General features: G+C 35.3%; 1 protein-coding gene across 4 annotated transcripts; it reads left to right on the top strand.

Moving 5' to 3' along the window:
• Window positions 1–770: 770 nt before the first annotated feature.
• LOC121858236 (cell cycle checkpoint control protein RAD9A-like) lies at window positions 771–19224 on the top strand. 4 transcript variants are annotated; one of them, XM_042354530.1, is made up of 8 exons: window positions 774–876; window positions 3407–3475; window positions 4640–4776; window positions 6166–6330; window positions 7571–7727; window positions 8804–8975; window positions 11615–11904; window positions 16340–19224. In XM_042354530.1, the coding sequence occupies exons 1-8, from the start codon at window positions 843–845 to the stop codon at window positions 16651–16653; spliced, it is 1338 nt and encodes a 445-aa protein (XP_042210464.1). In that variant the 5' UTR covers window positions 774–842; the 3' UTR covers window positions 16654–19224. The 4 variants fall into 4 exon arrangements, with proteins under 4 accessions (XP_042210465.1, XP_042210464.1, XP_042210463.1 ...); XM_042354529.1 differs by having other exon boundaries at window positions 4640–4788; XM_042354531.1 differs by lacking the exon at window positions 4640–4776 and having other exon boundaries at window positions 771–876.
• The last annotated feature ends 237 nt before the right edge of the window (window positions 19225–19461 follow it).

Here is a 19461-nt window from a genome sequence, read left to right as displayed (position 1 = left end):
AGACCCAAAAGTGCCGCCCGGGGCGGACCGCCCCCCAAAAGTGCCGCCAGGACCCCCCTAGGAGAATGACAAGACTAATCCCGGGCATTAGGAACCTTGAGTATAGAGACAGGTTAAAGCATCTTAATTTGCACTCCCTTGAGAGACGTAGAGCGAGGGGCGACCTGATAGAGGTGTATAAGTGGAAGGCAGGGCTAAACAAAGGGGACATTACAAAGGTACTCAAACTATCCAACCAGGAGCGAACTCGTAACAATGGTTTTAAATTAGACAAATTTAGATTTAGGCGTGAAATAGGTAAACACTGGTTTGGAAACAGAGTAGTGGATGAATGGAACAAGTTACCAAATATCATCATTAACTCGAATACGCTGAATTGCTTCAAACATAGGTTGGATGCTCATATGAGCAATAGGGGTTGGGTGTAAACGGGACTGCCCAGTATGGGCCAATAGGCCCGCTGCAGTTTCCTCCATTCTTATGTTCTTAATACAATATTACATTACACTTTAATTGGAAATAAACATAGGTCCGTCGTTATCATCCCTAGGGGTCTCGGGTTTGGTAGTAAGCTTCAACAAATCTATTTCCGACTCATGTAAAAGCGTAATTAGAGAGGCATTTTACTTATTTTTGTACCATGCTGCCAAGTTTCCATAAGCAGCAAATGATACTATTTTTATTTTTATTCTAAAATAATAAATTTTGTATCAATGAGTGTATATGGTGATAAATACTTCAATGAATTAACCTTGAATTAGTTTGGGTCACTGTAAGTTACTTCCAAACGTAAACAAAACCTGACAACATTTGATTTGTTTAATTTTCAAGATCTAGAAGTAATGAAGTGCACAATACCAGGCAGTAATATTAAGGGTAAACATGACTAGTTTCGTCAAGACAATGTGTTGATGTAAATATAAGTGTTAATATTGAAATAGGGGAATTATATGACACGACGAAATTTCCAACCAATATGGCTCTCCAACAAATTGCTCAACTTAAAAACCATCCTAACCTAACCTAGAATGGATACCTTAATTAGCAGGAACTGGCTCGTAATGTGCTAGCGGGGGTCGCACATTGGTTGAAAATGCAACAATACCCATGACTTGTCTAGACCACCCAAGTCCTTCATCAACATGGGTACACCAGACGATGCAGAATGATAGGGATGAAATTTACAGACAAAAGTGTGATGAGGTATATCTGAAAATGAATTTGAAATAGATACCCAGGTGCTCGATCTCCTTCAATTACACTTTTTATGCTGCTAATATATGGAACTGCTTAAAGATTTGGATAAAAGTTAAAAAGGTCTTATTCTTAAATGTCAAGGTAAACATATGGTATTAGGCTACTTGAGAGCGGTCCGACCTCAGCACCAGCTTGAGGAAATGTTTCCAGAGAAGATAAAAACTTTCTTACCTCGTAAAACAGGCCAAAAAATGGAGGAGGAATACACTGTGAAAGTTCATTTTTAAAAACATTTCTGTTTTCTGTAACAAGAGGAGCTGTCTCTGTACAACTATGTTTACTTTCTGCGATTAAGTGTTATTTCGTTTATAGAGTTTTATATATATAATTTATTGTTCCTAAAATAAAGAAAACTAACCTACCTAACCTTTTTGAAAATCTACAGTTGTGTTCTATTTTGTTCTTTTAAAATATAAAAAGATTCCTTTCTGCAAAAAGAATGATTCTTAAATTTTAAACACAAACTGCATTCCTCATGCACTTTGTCATTTTCTTGAGGTAAGGTAGATTTTATCTTCAATAGAGAAATTTCCTCACATTGGTACTAATGCCAGACTGCTCTTGTCAAGTAATACCGGACATATAATCATGCGTGGCCACCATAATATTTATTTATTTATTTATTTTTCTTAATTTTTTTTTTGCTAAAATATTTGTTTTGATCAGTAATACTTTATGGTGGTTACACCCCTTAACCAACAACTTGGGAAATTATTATATAGAATATAAATGCTTTATTTCCTTACAAAAAATCACCAAAAACTTGAAGGAATATTTTTTTTTAATATTATTTAGCTGTAACACTAATGATAGTGAGGGCACTATCAAGTAGTATCAAGAAGTAGAGGCAGGGCTAGTTAAACTGAATACCTTACAATATTTACCTTGATAAATTAATATTATTTTTGGTAGTATTGGAATATCCACCTGGCAAGAGCTACAAAAAAACTAGCTTGATAAATACCCTTCTCTCATAATTTACAAGAAATTTTCTTGGTAACCTTTCCGTCGTAAATCAATAATAACGAACTTCATAAAATTATCTAAAAATTATGTGGACGTAATCCGCGCCACTGGAGCACCGCTAAGGTCTGGTTCGCTTCACTCACCTTGACAGTTTAAGTTTAGGTTACGTTAAGGTTAAGTTTGGTTAGTTTAGGTTTGGCTTATTTTAAGTTATGTTATGGTTAGGTTTGGTTAGTTTAATTTTGTTTCAATTTTTAAGGGAGGGGGGGAGACTCAAAAACGAGTGATTTCTGACAGAAATGAAGCTTCAATTTATTCAAATCACATAAAAAACTAGAAAATCACACTGCCGAAATAAAAATCGGTTCCGGGTGCGTCTTCCAAATTTACCGTATTTTGTAGGGATGCTTACTGATACAGTACAGTACTGTATGTTTCCTTAAAATTTTCCTTTTCTCTACTATAAGAATAGCCCATCAGTATCTGGGGTATGGTCCATATATATATATATATATACTGTATATATATATACAGTATATATATATATATATATATATATATATATATATATATATATATATATATATATATATATATATATATATATATATATATATATATATATATATATATATATATATATATATATATATATATATATATATATATATATATATATATATATATATATATATATATATATATATATATATATATATATATATATATATATATATATATATATATATATATATATATATATATATATATATATATATATATTATCAAACTCGCCAACCAGTCTTAATTGTTTACTGGACATACAAAGGGCTTCCATATGAATGTTAGAATGAAAATGTCTAAGAAATTCTTAATACAATATATCATGGATACAGTCAGTATATACTTCATGGAGACTAGACCAACATTTTATGGTAGCTGTTTGTTTTCTAAAGTACCATAATCATTTATAACTGTATGTATTGTGTTTTGTATACAGTATATGTATTGGGTATATAGCCACTATAATGTATATAACTCTTTAGTATGACAAGTTTATATTACCCAAATGTATCTGTTTTGTTGTAGAGGAAGGAATTAAAAAGATTTGTATCATCCTGTATAAAATATGTTTACCAAATTTAAATTTATATAAAATTTTAGTCTTGTATTTGTTTTACAGTTTTTGGAAGGGCCATTCACTCATTGGCAAGAATAGGAGAAGAGTTATATGTTGAGCCATATCCAACAGGTAAGACTGAAACTATATGCTTTCTTCTGTGTAACTTGGAACAGTTATAATACTGTATAAGTGTCTTTATCTAACGCAGAAATACGTAAGCTGTATTCTTTTTAAACCAGCTGTTCTCAAACCATTATTGTAGCCTGTAAATAGCTACAGTACCAGTACTGTATATCATAACTTTTCCAATACTGTATAGTTATACTGAAGGACAGTACTGTAATGTATAGTATTATCCCATTATACAGACTGTCAAGTCAAGATTTTTCTCCACCTAAGGATATCCTGACCTCTAAGGACCACATAAATTGGCAGGAGACTGAAGTTTCCATATTATTTGCATTTTAACTGTAGGCGAGGCCTGTTGGAAATTGCAGCAGAAATTTATGTGATGGAAACTAATGTGGTGATACTCAAGATCTACTCTTATAAAAAAACAAGAAGTAGATTTCCAGTGAAAATAGTTTAATTAATTTATAGTGTATGTACAGTCTCATTCAAGATTCTTCGAACACTGCTGGAGACAGCTGGTAACTCAAGGTCATTTGTTTACTATATTACGTACTATAATATAATAAGAAACAACAAAGCCCAACCATTAATTAAGCAACGGGGAACTAAGTAACCAATTACTGACAACCTTTTACATTCAATCATAACTTTTACTACGTACTATAGTACTACCTGTATAGTAAACAAATGGCCTTGAGTTGCCAGCTGTCTCCAGCAGTGTTCGAAGAATCTTGAACGAGACTTACATGTAATAAGCTATATTACAGAATATGATATACAGGTACTGTATTTGTGTTATACAGTATTACTCAAGACTAGAAGATTAGTCTTAAAGAGTGGAAGGGCAGCACTAATCCAAGAGAATTGGAACTTTGCCAGGCTTTTACTCAGAATTTCTTTTTATTATACTGTACTGTGGGTTTTTTAATGTTACAGTATTCTCATATAATAAAAAATGAAAAGCAGTATTCACAAGTCATAATTCATTCACAATTTGTGACCCATAATTACATGCCAGATACGTATTCCCAAGTGTCATAGAAATTTGGGCTGCAACACTATATACAGTACTGTAGATGTATAATTATTATAGAAATAAAAAAATATGTGTGACAGGCTCATTGTAGTGTTTTGAAATAAACTCAACAATTATCTCCACAGGCGTGTACTTCCGTGCGGTCAACTCATCACGATCAGCATTTGCTTCATTTCATTTTGGTAGTCGGTTCTTTGCTCACTATAACGATGGTTCAGGTGGCCAGCAGTCTGCTGCTGGGGAGGAGGCTGTCAAGTGTAAAGTTAGTATGAAGGTGAGCTCTGTGCCATGCAGGTGTCAAAGGGGAGGGGGTAATATAGCCAGAAAATATTTACAATATTTCTAGAGACCAGCTTTTTTGTAACCTGTCAACTAGGATAAAAAAAATTGATGCTATTAACAAATTCTGTTCAACTTGAAATTTAATTGAAAAGTTGTTGTTTTTCTGTGGCCATTACATATACTTGTCAGAATTTGTTTGTTTATAGTTAAATGGTGGATTCTGTAGCTATATCATATAAATTCATTAAATTAATTCTTATCTCCTTTTCCTTTATTTAGACACTAATACATCCTCTTTGTCATTCCTTTGGTGCCCTTCCTTCTCTTATACATAGTCACAGTCTTTATAAGCTTGTAATCTGCTCTGTCATTCTTCCACCCATTCATAGCATTTTCATCATGATTCCATCCACTCCTGTTGCTGTGCCATTCTTGAACTTACCTCCAGCCAGTCTCACCCCATCTTCTGCTATAACTCTTTTGCTTTGACACTATTCCTTCCACTGTGTCCAAAACAGGATAATTCCACCTCCCCTATCTGTTACATTCAGCAGTTGTTAAAATTTTTCTCCTTATCTTCCATTCACTTCCTTTTGTTTCTGCAATATATCTTCTCTTTCATTCCTTACTGTTATTTCCATCCTTCACTTGCTTTTCTCTAGCTTTCTTTTATTGTTATCTGTACCTTTCTTCTAAACTCCTAATATTTTCTTCTTTTTTTTCATTCCTCTCTTGCAGTCTGTGCTTATGTTTCCTTCTATTCTTCTGGATGAGTACAGCAAATCTCTCAGTATGCCAGTCCTTCTTTTTGTTTTTCATCCTATATTCTTGTACCCACAAGTGTCAGTTGTATTTCTGAAGACTGTATATACTGTATTGTACTTTTGAACTGTTCACATTCTTCTTTGACCCTTCCTTTGCCCCCATTTATATATGCTCAACTGGTCTCTGCATTTTCTTTCCTGAGTTCTTTGCCTTCTGTAATCTAGCTTTTACCAAGTACTGATCAAACTCTGTGTGTGCTGGCCCCTTATAGTACTGTGCATTTACTTCAGTCAATGTACATTTCATTATTCTGTCTATCATCACAGTTTAACAACGCTGTTATTTTTTCCATTATTCTGTCTCCCTATACAGTAAATTTATTAATTTCCTTCTTTTTTTTCTCGACTATCAACCCTCTTTTAGCACATATTTCTATCAGTCTCTTCAGTTACATTCATTCCTGGCATTCCACATTTCACCAAAGTTGCCTCCAATTTCCATTTACCAACAGTTTAATTGAAACTTACTCCTGATATAGGGGATATGGGCAACATTATCCTGGAATTTTTTAGTCATTTGTGATAAATATCTCATTCTTTCTCAGGCCTGTTTAAATGTGTTCAAATCACTTGTCACATTGGTACGAAGTGTAGAGCGAAGCAAATTGTTTCTGGATGGAGAAGAGGCTAAGCTAGGAATCCAGTTCATATGCAAATATGGAATTGTCAAAAGTTACAATTTGCCATTCATCGAGTGTGAAACTTTACACGTAAGTGAAGATCAATATTTTTTTATTTTTTTTTTTATTGCAACTTTATGACTACAGTACTCTGGATTCTTGTTATTTCATTAGGGAAAATCTGTGAAGGTGTTGAGATTGAATGAACCTTTGAAACCATGTAAGAGAGGTCCTTTGAAATAATTTCCACATTACCTCGGGGAAGCTCAGGCATGCTCTTCATAAGAAGAGAGCCAAATTTGAGGATTTCATGGAGGGAATGCTCAGCAAGCATTTCAATCTGGATGGATATATTATTGGCTCAGGGATGGAGCTCTCACTCCTCAAAAGACTTAAGTACAATTGTTATGTTGTACTGATCCAGGAGCTTCTAGTTCTTCTGTTCCTCTGGTAATTTTGGAGGAGTCTTCAGAAGAGAGATAATCTTTTACCTAGATAGTATGTCAGTCTTGGCTTGTATAAACAAATAAGATTGTCAATATCCTCTCTGAATAATTTCAAGGGAAATAATTTTGTCAGCTAAACATACTGCAGGTACAGTAAATGTAAGAACTGGTGCTTTGTCTCTGAATGTGATGAATCCTTCCGAGTCCCTTTGATAGGCAATTATTCCTTTAGATAATATTGATAGGTGCTTCTCTTCAAATAGATTTTTATATTACTCTATATGCCTAGAAGTCATGCAAGAGGTTTCCTTTGTAGGAAAAGTTAAAATTTTTGAAGAACTTAAACGTGGGGTGAGTGCAACCAGTAGCACTAATCAGCATGGGGCCTTTGAGAGCTCCATTCGAATTATGAAGCAGAGTGCAGGGATATTAAGGAAATTAAGTGTGTGGCCATGAGCTGGAATGCAGCGGGCAGAGTGAGGCCTCCCCTCACATCACATTACGACTGCACCAGGTGATCATTGCTGGACCTTTACATGGCTGCAAGTACAGTACCTGTATTTCTACATTTAATAAAAGAATGTAGCATGTTTTGTGCAGTTTTCAGAACCTATCTCCCATTTTCCCATAGAAACAATGTACTGCTATAAAGCAGATTGGTAATAAAACTTAAAATTATGGAACCATTCTTGCATAATTACACAACCCCACTATATATCTTCTATGGTACTTATGAAAAAAATAAAAAAGAATGATTAGTACAGTTATACTATTATTAAAAAAATATTATAATAATGACAGGCACAGGGAAAAATTATTTTGAAATATAGTATTCAGAAATTAAGTTCTACAATCCATGTCTTAAAATTTTTATATATCATCAGGCTGCGTATGATAAAACCTCGTGCACCAATTACATTAAGAGTCAAGCTCAGGTGCTAAGTAAGGCAGTCATTAACTTCCAATCAAACCAAGAGGAAGTTACCCTCTGTGTCTCCTCCAACAAAATTGTCATCAGGACCTTTGTTGATGATGTACCTGGTAAGGATGTTTTGTCATGTTTTAGTGAAATTTATTTGTAATGAGCTTAATTAAATTTAATCATATTATGAACAAAGTTCAGTGATATCTCCGTTAACCAGAAGAATTGTTGCAGAGCTCTATCGGGAATGAGAGATTTACAGGAAATGAGATGACTCTAAAACCAGGAAAAAGTCCCCCATACCATGAATTTTCCAGAATAATGTATTATTTCATCTCTCTAACCTGGAATCCCCCATCCCCAGAATTTTTCTGCATACCAGATAAATTTTCTTGCAATTTCCAGAAAATGCACCCAATTTTCATCTCTTAAACCCGGAAAAATACTGCCGCACCCCCCGCAATTTTCCAGGTATCGGCAAAATTTTCTAGAAAATGCGCCCCTCGGACAATCATTCCCAAATCCGGAAGATCACGAGCAAATTTCAATTCTGGCTATTGGAGAGTTCTGGTTAAGAGAGATTCCGGTTGATGGAGATATTACTGTTGTAAGGGATTTGCACCTAAAAAATTATACTAACATATCTAATATACTACTGGTTATTTTTTATTGTATTTATGCTGTACTTCAATCAAAGCTCTAATGAAAGCTGTCTTGTGGGCTGAATAATATCTTTAAAAACTTAATTATTGCTCGTCTCCTTAAATGTATTAGTACTGAACTGTACTTATATTTTTAAGACCCATCAGTAGTCAAATAGCTGCCTGCTAAATCCAAACCAGAATTACTTAAACTACAGAGATGCAATGTCCTATCACTACTCCTATGAAAGCTAACTGTCAAAGGCAGGTTCTCTGGGGTGTTTCACTGGTATGGATCTTGCAGGTCACTTATAGCTTCCCATTAGTCATTGAATGAGATTTCAAATTTCAGTCTTTTATTTTATTTTTTATTTTTATTTTATTTTATTTTTTATTTTTTGCCTGTACTGTACTGTTTACACATTTAGTGAATACTGTATATATACTGTACAGATGAGTAAGTTGCTCTCCATTCATAATTTGTTGCTGTATTTATTTTCTGTACACTTATTGGTTTATTCTTTTTATTATGACGGCTGTTTTTTTTTCTTCAGACCCTGGTAAGGCAATTCACACAGAATTGACACTTGAAGCAGGGGAGTTTGACAGTTACAATATACCTGATGATTGTGAGGTCACGTTCTGCCTGAAGGAGCTGAGGGCAATTCTGGCGTTTGCTGAACCTATCAACCTTTCTGTTGCATCATATTTCACTGAACCAGGGAAGTGAGTAATGGTAGGAGCACAAGATATAGACAGTATTTGTAGATGGTAAAGATGAATGAAAGGAAAAAAGATCTTTGAAAAATGTCATGAATGAGAAATAGGAGATAAAATAGAAAAGAAAAACAGTTTAAAAGAAAGTTGAAGGTTAGAGTGAAGGAAAATGTGACTTAGAGGAGTATGAGCAGGGAGTATTGGGATGAAAGAGGATTTGTGTTTTATAGGGACAGGGATGAGTGGGGGCATTGGTACAGTACCTAGCCACTCTGATAGATACTGGAAATTATCATATTCAATATTGATACTGCACAAAGTTTGAATGTTTTTGACCAAGGTAATGGGTCTTACTTCCTATGGTCACATTTTCTCAGTACAGTACATGCAATGACTATTATACGATCAATCAATACGTGCATGATAAGTTATACGATGTAAAAAAAGAACACCATTTACCGGTATGTGATGGCTAATGATCAGTTTTATGATGGTCGCAGTGTCTGATGTATGTTTACAAAATGTATTAATACTTAAAAAATTATTTTATTAATTTCCTTATCTAAACTAATTGTATAGTATTATGAATTTATGTAACAATGACATGTAGAGTATATAAAAACAGCTGCTGACTCTGTTAAATGATTGCTTCCTGAGAAATATTCAGTGAAATTCTTAATATACTTCTCTAAGTACAGTACAGATAGATATACAGTATTACCCCGCTTTACGCGGTTTCACTTTACACGATTTCTCATATACGCGGTGCCTCGCCAGAACCGAACTTTCACTTTCCGCGGTTCGTCTACCCATATACGCGCAGAGTGTCCGGCTCGACGCTATTTTTAGATTCGCCCCACCCGCCTGCTCCCGCCTCCCGCCTCCGCAAGCCGCGCGGTAAGGTTGCGCAGTGCATGTCTCTGTTGCGTTATCACTGACGTCATATGACGTATCGGACTGTGATTGGCCATGCATCCCTAACCCCCTCTGCTGCTAGCTGTAATTGGTTTAAAGTAATATGACGTGTCCACCCGGGGGAGGGAGGGAGGGAGGAAAGACGACGCTTGACCTAGCCGCGGCAGTTTCATCCCTCCAGGCCACACCGTGTATACGTGCATCCATTGTTCTGTGATAGTGATAGTGACAGTGAAGGTGACTTTGAGGGATTTGTCAGGGAAGCCCTGACAACTGTAACTGATAGTGATGGTGATGCACCTAGTAATGGTGATTCACCTGAGGGCCAGTAATCTGCCCTCTGCCTCGGAACCAGCCTCCATCCCCGTATGCCGACCCATCTCTTCTACTAACGTAAGTGTTACACCTAACTTTTAGTTTTCCTAACCTAACCTTTATTTTTCCTAACTTAACCTTTATTTTTCCTAACCTAACCTCTTCTATATTACTTGTTTGTGCATACCATCATAAAGTTAAGATAAAATTTTTACTACAACATAATTGTGTGTCGTCAAAAAGTGGAGTTTGGGGGTCGGGCCAGTCTCTATTGGAATTAATCCCATATGTTCTGTTGTTCCATTTACGCGGATTTCACTTTCCGAGGTACCCTGTGGGTTCAATTGACCGCGTAAATCGGGGTACTACTGTACTGTACATTATAATTTCTCAGCACTGATATGTGAGATTACACATTTGTTTCAGAAGTTATTTGTATATTATTGCTGTTTACAGAAGAAAAGTAAAATCTCCAATTTGTATCTGATATATAATTATAGACTTGTGTAATTTAGAATCCTGTAAAATGGTAAATTTGTGTAAATGCTTTAGATTATTAAAAGTGCAAATATGAAGAGTGAAAACACCAGATAATAGAGATTGAAATCTTCCCTCTTGTTAAAAATTTATATTATTCACCAAAATAATATAAAAAATCATGTTAATACTTTTAGGTTTGGGTAGGTGCTCGCCCACGACACGCTCGGGGTCTGGTCTGGTCTGTTACTCATCTCACCACATTTGAGTGCACCACATGAGAGATAATTGTACATAATAAGTCAGCTTGCTATTTGAGATAAAGAAGTGGGATGTCTTGTGTTAGCATCATAAATAAGTTATCTACAAACAGTTTTATATAAGTAATCACAATAAAATAATTACAGGTATTTATATATGTAAGCACAAGTAAAGGCATCAGGAAGCACCACACTATCACCATATTGTGCAATTTCCTTGTACTTTTTATATTTTCCCACCCCTCCACCCTCGCCAGCAACACGGAGCATAGTTATGAATAAAGTAAATTATTTGAAATCACTGTGGTGAACGAGAAGTCAGCACAAGCCGTGAGAAAATGTGTGGAAAATGTGAGTCAAGGTTGTCTTGCGTAATTGAAACACAAAAGAAGACTGTTGTGGTAACCTAACATTGGAGGGGCAGTGTAAATACAGTAGATGCCAAATCGTGCCAACATTGCCAAATGTGTGTCTTGCGTATCTAGCATTTTTACGCAAACACAAAATAATTTTATTTTACACAAATTTGCGTATTAAAACCCTAAAGTGATCATTTATATCATACGCAATTTTGCATATGAAAACCCCAAGAGTGTTAACATTTTACTGACTTTATTATCATTATTATATAAAGTGTAAAGCTAAATTATAAGTTATTGTTTAAAGTGTTTTATCTTCCAGCCCAATCATATTTGCTGTTGACAACCATCCAATGTTTGAAAGTACATTTGTCCTTGCAACAATGGCACCGAAATCAAACACTCAGGCCTCACGGAACAAAGCTACAGATAAGCACACATCAAAACCAGGAAACGGTCAACGAAGTTCTGCATCACCCTCATGTTCACAAGCAGCCTCTTGGATGAAAACACCAATGCCTTCTACCAGTGGTCTGAAGCAGGCTAATTCCTCTACTGTCAGAAGATCAGAGCAAATTACTAATATTTCTAATAGGTTTGATGAAAGTAGAGGTAAGATGACTCTTTATTGTTGTAGATTCCATTGATTATGCATTTTTGATCAGTTCTGTCTCCTACACTACAGTGATTCTTTTAAAAAATTTACGAAGTACCTGTATATACAGGGGGAGGAGGAAGTGTTAGTTTATGTGGACAACATTAACACAGTTTTTGCATGTCTAACAGTTGAAAAGTAAATACTAACAATTCAGACTCTCAATTTATATACATACCAATTCAAATTTCCCTTGTTACCTTTACCAACACTGACGACATCCATCAAAGTTCCAGCCTCACGTTTGAGGATTAGCAACCTTGATCCTCCACTCTAAACAATTTCAGGCTGCTATAACCAATCCTCCCAGATTTTGCACCACTTTGGGGACTCTGCTTTTAATTTCATTCATCCATCCCTGTCTGTTCATTTGGCCGGCCTACCCTAAATTTTGATAACGAATATTTCTGCTAATATCCCTCCATGTGTAATTACAGTACAGCTGCTCCTCAACTTACGACGGGGTCATGGACCCAAATCCAGGTCGTAAATCGAAAATGCTTAAATAATAAATAGAAAATTTAAAATGGGTGTCTCTTTTTCTTCTCAGCACCACAAAACTCTTACTTTTAAGCTTGCCAGCCATTTTAAAGTGAATTACAAACCAAAATTCTGTCAGTACTCAGCGCAATCACTAACGTCGGGACTCGAAAATATGTAATTTGACAAAATTTTGGAACGACTGAGGCAGTCGTATGTCCGTGTGGTTGTACGTTGAGTCGGTCGTAAGTCGAGGAGTAGCTGTACATAATGTATTTTTTATATTTCTTTTCCATTAACTTTTATTCTTTCATTGTTACTTACAACTTTTTTTTATTAAAAATTCTGAATAGAAATTATACAATGTTGGAGATACTGTACAGTAAAATGCAGCCTTGTGTTATCTAATACTGAACCAACTACCAAGTTCATTATTTATAAACACTGCAGCTTCTTGTTGTCAGTAAAAAAAAATTTTGTCAGAATTTCACCATCTAATCACTAATTTATTAATGCCAATTTTTTCAAGATATCCATATATTTAATGTGTTTTACCCTATCAAAAGATTTTTCAAACTCAGCAAAGCAAATATACAAATTTCTTTGGAACTTTAAAGCCCTCTCACTCAAAATTCTCAAAGCATATATACATTAGATCCTTATTATATCATGAGTGGTACTAAGGATTACCGTACAGGTATCCCCGAGATACTTCTTTTTTTCTTTTTTCTTTTAAATATACGGTGAATAGTCCATCCAGGCACAGGTCATCAACCCACAATGGGGGGGGGGGGTAGAGGCAAAAAAATAAGAGCAAAAAGAAATTAAAAATATAAGAAAAAAGTCTATGTTAATCTACACCACGAAGATGCCGGAAAACCAGTTTTTTGAAGCGAGACAAATTTTAAGAGTATGGAAACACAGAAGGAGGCAGAGCATTCCACAGTTTGGCTGTGTGAGGAAAGAAGGATGTACTATAACGGGTTATCTAGTGTGGCCGACATCCGCACAGAAACGGTGGGCACCGCGGACAAGATGAGTGTTATGAGTCCTCGGCCTTGCCGGCAGTACACAGGATGCCAAATCTACCAAACAATGCCCATTAAAGTACTTGTAAAAGAGAGAGAGTGAAGCAACATTGCGGTGAAGAGAAAGGGAAGAAAGATTTTCAACTAAAGGAGGAGAGTTAATAAGACAAAATTCCTTTGATTCCACCCTATCTAACAGTTGGACAGAAGAAGAGCCACCCTAGATATGAGAGCAGTACTCCAAGTTAGGACGACTGAATCCCTTATATAACTTGAAGCAACTGCTCGGGAGTGAAGTAGCTATGGCATCTGTACAGCATTCCCAGCTTTTGGGAGGCAGCTTTAGCAATGTTGTGGATGTGTGGCTTCCATGACATTTTAGAGGAAAGGGTGAGACCTAGCATATCTGTTTTAGAATTTGGCAGAATGATTGCATCCTGAAATGTGATTGGTGGGAGATTTCTATTTTGGAAAGTGTAATTGGTAAATACTGTGTTTTTTTACTATTGAATTTAACCAAGTTTCTACCTTCCCATTCGGAGATGCTGCACAGATCCGCATTGATAAGAAATGATATCAGCTCTAGAAACAGATCTAGTTTGAGAATTAGGGGGAAGGGAAAAATGTGAAGAAGAGTGAAGAGTAGAATCATCAGCCTAAGAATGGATAAAATTAGTCGTAGTATGAATTAAATCATTGAGAAAAAGAAGGAAGAGATTAGGTAACAACAAAACCATGTGGGACACCACTATTAATAGAGAAAAAGCGACTGCCATGGACTGGTTCTCAAGGAAGCTAGAAATTAGAGAAAAAAGTGGGGAGAGAAACCATAAGAGGGAAGTTTAGAAAGCAAAGACTTGTGCCATACCCTGTCAAATGCTTTGGAGATGTTGAGGGCCATGACAAAAGTTTCCCCATAATCCCTAAGAGAGGATAACTAAAAATGAGTGCAGTAGGAGAGCAGATCTCCAATATATCTCGCCTGGTGAAAGCCATACTGGTGACACGACAAAAGAGAAAGGCGTTCAAGGTGACGGAGAAAATGAGAATATAAGATAGTTTCGAAAATCTTAGAGAGGGATAAAATTAGGGCAATGGGGCCTTAGTTAGAGGGATTAGAATGGTCACCCTTCTTCGGGATGGGCTGAACCGAGGCATTTTTCCAAGAAGAAAGAAAAGTTTGGGTTTTGAGGCAAAGGTGAAAGAGGCGAGCAAGCACAGGGAACAGAATGTGTTAGGTATCCCCCCCCCCCCCCAAAAAAAAAAATAATAATAATAATAAATTGATAGGTGAATTTTTGTATCTCGAAATAAATACTCCAGTATCATACCCCAAAAACACAAAATCGGTTAACAAACAAGGAAAACCTACCTATCTAATAATAAATAGTACACAACTACTGTAATTTACTACCTAGCACATTAAAAACATTAATAAAATACTATCTAGATGGAAACATGAAGCAAAAACTATTAAGGAAATACTAAATCAAAGTTTAACACAGCCACCAGTGGCACCATTGGCATAGATTCTGGCAGCTGCTTCAAGTGTGGCCGCCATCAAGTGTCGCCATAGCAACCAGCCCTGCTGCCTCTGCAACACTCCCTCCCCTGCTCTTTCACACAAAGAAATATTTATTCCCTTTATGTTTCTGATCTTATGATAGTTATTTGTTTTACTTTGTTTCCATATTACAGTTTGTATGTAGGATTGTGTGTGCATGTAACTAAGTAAAAAAAAAAGTGAGGAAAATTAAGTTTATCTTAACAAAACTATAAGTTGAATAATAATCATAACATAACTCCCCCAGGTCATCTTGCTAACTCATGGTGGTTCATGAAGAAATATCTATAACCTTTATGTTTTTTGACCCTATGATAAGAATTTTTATTATTTGAGGGGTATTCTGTAGCATTGTGCATGCATTGAATTTAAGGGAAAATATGAAGAAAGTTATGTTTATACTCGTATACCCGAAATTACAAGATGAAAAATAACCATAACTCCTACCTCAGCCTGGGCACTAGGAGGATGTGGCTGCCCTAGCTGACTCCTGAGGGCGCCTGATTTTAATTTTTACTGGAACCCAAATTCGTATAAGTGGGGAAAGATTTCGCAACACGAAATATTGGTTTCAATTTAGGATATTTCTTATAAGCGAATTTTTGTATCTCAAGGGATACCTGTACAGTACTATGAAATAGTGAATTGTGATACTGTATATGAGTCTGTGTTTCAGTAGGCTATACTGTACAGTATAGGGTACAGAATTGCAACCCCAAAAATACGGCAAAATAATTTCCTTTAAGGCATTTATTTCAATTGAACAGACTCACTGACTGAGCTCGTGGTTCCCCAGGAGTTGATTTGAAACATTTTTAAAATGTTTAATGGCCTCTCTAAGAGGTGAAGCATTTAAAAACACGTTTAACAGTCTTTTTATGCAATGCTAACTTTAGTCACTGGCCTTAACAATTTTTATTTTTATTTCTTCTTGAATATTTAATCAAGAACACTTTATTTTAACTCATCAGGAGATATGGGCATGAAGAATGAGATGCTCTTTCTCTGCTTCTGGTCATGAATCATCTGATTTAGAAATTGTCTCTAGGTGCAAGCTTGGCTAGCCTTGGGTGAATTGCCCGTGCTGTCAATGATGTTAGTAACTAATGTAGCTAGATTGTTCTGAGACTTCACTTAACCAAGGTATTATAAGTAAAAATGTGTATGAAAATTTTTTTATAGCATACAGTTCTTTGTGTCAGATTTAATCAGAAATAAATGATTACAAAAATATATTGGAGGTACAGTATAGGTAGTGTTTGTTTGTAAAATTTATCTCAATAATCAGTAGAATGTTAAGTCAAATATTTACCTCTGCAGCACGTTTATCATCACCTCACAATTCTTCAACTCGTGGAAATCACAACCCCCAACTGGGTAATGGGTCGGCACGTCATCTGTCCACACAGCCAGTCACACACACAAACAATGTTAATGCATCCCAGCTTGAGATATCTCTACCGAACCTTGATGTAGTTAATAAGGTTACAGAAGAAGAGGACGTCATACCTGGGACTCCACCCTCCAAGAGGGCAAAATTTTTCTTTCGTCGGTGCTTTGAGTCCACATTTGACCCTACAACAGTACCTGGACATGACAGGATTTTAGCATCTGACTCAGATGATGACTCCTGAGGAAATCATCATATAAGTCATTGGTGAGAACTCTTGCCTAAAACAAAGTGCCTAGTGATGACAATTCCCGAGTGCAATGTTATTTGCATTAATGACACCTTAATGAAATGAAGTGTATGAAAAGTCACTTGAAAAAAGTATATTACAGTACAGTATTTTGGAAGTGATAGTGATTCATAAATGAGGCACACTGTTAATTGATAGTGAGGACTTATGATTAAAGCATCTTGTTTGTAATACTATGGAAAGGCCTTAGATCAGTGGTTCTTAAATTGGGGGGCGTCAGAAGATTCCAAGGGGGACGCGAGCGGTCAAAGAGAAAAGTCTGGTCAGGAACCGAACGCGTCTTTGTACACGATTGCTCATCCCTCCCACTCTATAATAACCAAGGGTTGCATGGGGGGGGGGTGTCTAGGACTTATGCAGAGGGGGGGCACGAGGCAAAAAAGTTAAGAACCACTGCCTTAGATGATTATCATGCTCATGGACAACAACTTAGTTGGTTGTATGTTGACAGGATAAATAGATTTTTGATGGACAACATAAAGTTCAAAAGCAGATTCATATGATACATTCTGCATAAACCATTAAATTCTGTCTTGGATTTACTATGTAAATCTAAGCCATAAAAGCAGCCTTTGTAAGAAGAATGTCTCAAACCAGTGAAAAGAACTAAGATATTAAATAAATGCTTACTATCTATACAGTACTGCTGTCTTTTTTTTTTATTCGTAGCAATATGTTGAAAAAATTTGGATTAAGACTTTATAAATGATAATAGAGATATACTCTACAGTACTTTGTTTTATTCTTAGTTTTCACGAATTTGATATTTTTGAGAAACTTGTTATTTTCATGTAATGATGGAGGCTCTGAGGGGAGGGTATCAAAAGGAATGTATGGTTGGCTAGAAGTTCAGGGAAATTGTAACTTAATTATACCAAGGAAAGATGACTTAAGGAAAAGTGTTTGATAAAATTACAGTTTATAGATGACCTAATAAATAGCTCTGGATTTTCTATTTTATATGTAAAAAAATTTCTTTAAAGTACAGTGTATTTGTAATATTATTGATTTAAAACTGATATAACATACTAATATTTTGAATAGGGAAATAGGTTGAGGCTAGATTGGGGAGAAATGAGGAGTTGCATGAATGATAAAAATTTTGTGGAGAGAAAAGTTAGTGAGTACATCTCAATAGAGAAATTCCTTTAAAATGCTTTATCTTTCAAGAGTATTTTGTACAAGTGGTTATCCAGATGTTTCAATAACTATACATGTTTGCTCACTTTTATCATTAGATTTTTTTTTTTTTAAACTTTTTGAGTACAATGTCAACTCCCAGGGTACAGATCAGCCTGTATAATTAGATCTTTTAACTCAGTGAGTACAATATCTCGACCTTTTCAATACGAAGACCAGTTCCCATGAGAATAGTGATATTAAAGGGTTAAGTTAACATACTCAAGGGTTTGAATGTTGCATTAGGTGTGGAAAAAGAGCATGTTGCCTGTTCATAGATATGTGGTATTTGAGTTGTGTGGATAACGGTAAGGGTTGTGAAGGTTATGTATACTGTAATTCACCTTCAGTTACAGTATTGTTTATAATAAAACAATGGACACTGTCTGTAAATGTATTGGATCTGCTGTTTAAAAAGCAAGAGCAAATGATAAAGAATCACATATACTGTACTGTATTGGATTGTCGAACTACATTTTTTGTGAAATTTACTTAGCAACGGATATTACCTGCTGGCAAAAAGAAGTACAGTAGTGTAATAACAGTGAATCAACAGATATTTGAGTGTTCAGAAATGTCACACTACCTTTACAGGGAATATATTTGCTCTTACAATACATTGGTATTTAATGCTAATGTCATTTTTTTTAACCATGTTAAAGTTAAAATCTTCTCATGGTCATGTTGGAGTAAGTACTTTACAGGTACAGTACTGTAAAAAGAAAAAAGAAAAAAAGGATGGGCCATCATCATCCTGTACAAGTTTCTGAATAAGTTGGGGAGATGTGTACTTTTTGTTCATGTTCTCTAGTTGTCAATCATTTTGTTCATACACATATACAGTATGTGTAATATAAACCAAAATTGCTGCCCCACAAACTTTGTTTATCCCAGTGTGAATTTATATATGCAGTATTGAATAGCATATCTTTGTTCTTGATGAAGAATTTTCATGTGTCTATTTTATTTTTTTATTTCTCTTTGTACCAGTAAATTGTTTAATTGTTTTTATGCTGATGTCTACATTTTTGGAGAGGTACCAATGTTGAGATAAGAGAGCAGTATTACTTTGATATATTTGTAGTTTATGGAAAAGAGGTATCATTTCCTCAAGAAATTGATATACTATAGGTTCCTATAAACTTAAAAGCATGAAAATGTAATAGGTTACCATATGTAAATAGTGATTTAGTATTTGTTCTTCCATTTTCCCACAATTAACAAAGTAATTTGTCTGTGATATGTACTTTAAGCCCAATCGTCCAGTGACTGGCAGATAGATATTCATGTAAATTATGTATTTTTACATAAAAAAGGAGAAATGTTGATTTTTTAATATTACTGTCCTGGCATTCTAATACAGGGTACAATCTTCTTGTACTGTACTCAGTTTAATTGTATGCCCCTCAATGCATAGGTGAAGCGGCATATGAATTTTATTAACCATATGTGGGTAGTAGGCAGCTATCAAACGGAGGTACTACCGCCTGGAAAGATATTACAGTAGAAGTATAATGTGTTGTCAAATGGTAGACCCTGCTGCAATATGGCATCACAAAAATT

This window comes from Homarus americanus, unplaced genomic scaffold (genome assembly GCF_018991925.1).
Source record: "Homarus americanus isolate GMGI-L3 unplaced genomic scaffold, GMGI_Hamer_2.0 scaffold57980, whole genome shotgun sequence".
Taxonomy (NCBI): Eukaryota; Metazoa; Arthropoda; class Malacostraca; order Decapoda; family Nephropidae; genus Homarus; species Homarus americanus.
This window is presented reverse-complemented; position numbering and strand designations above follow the sequence as displayed.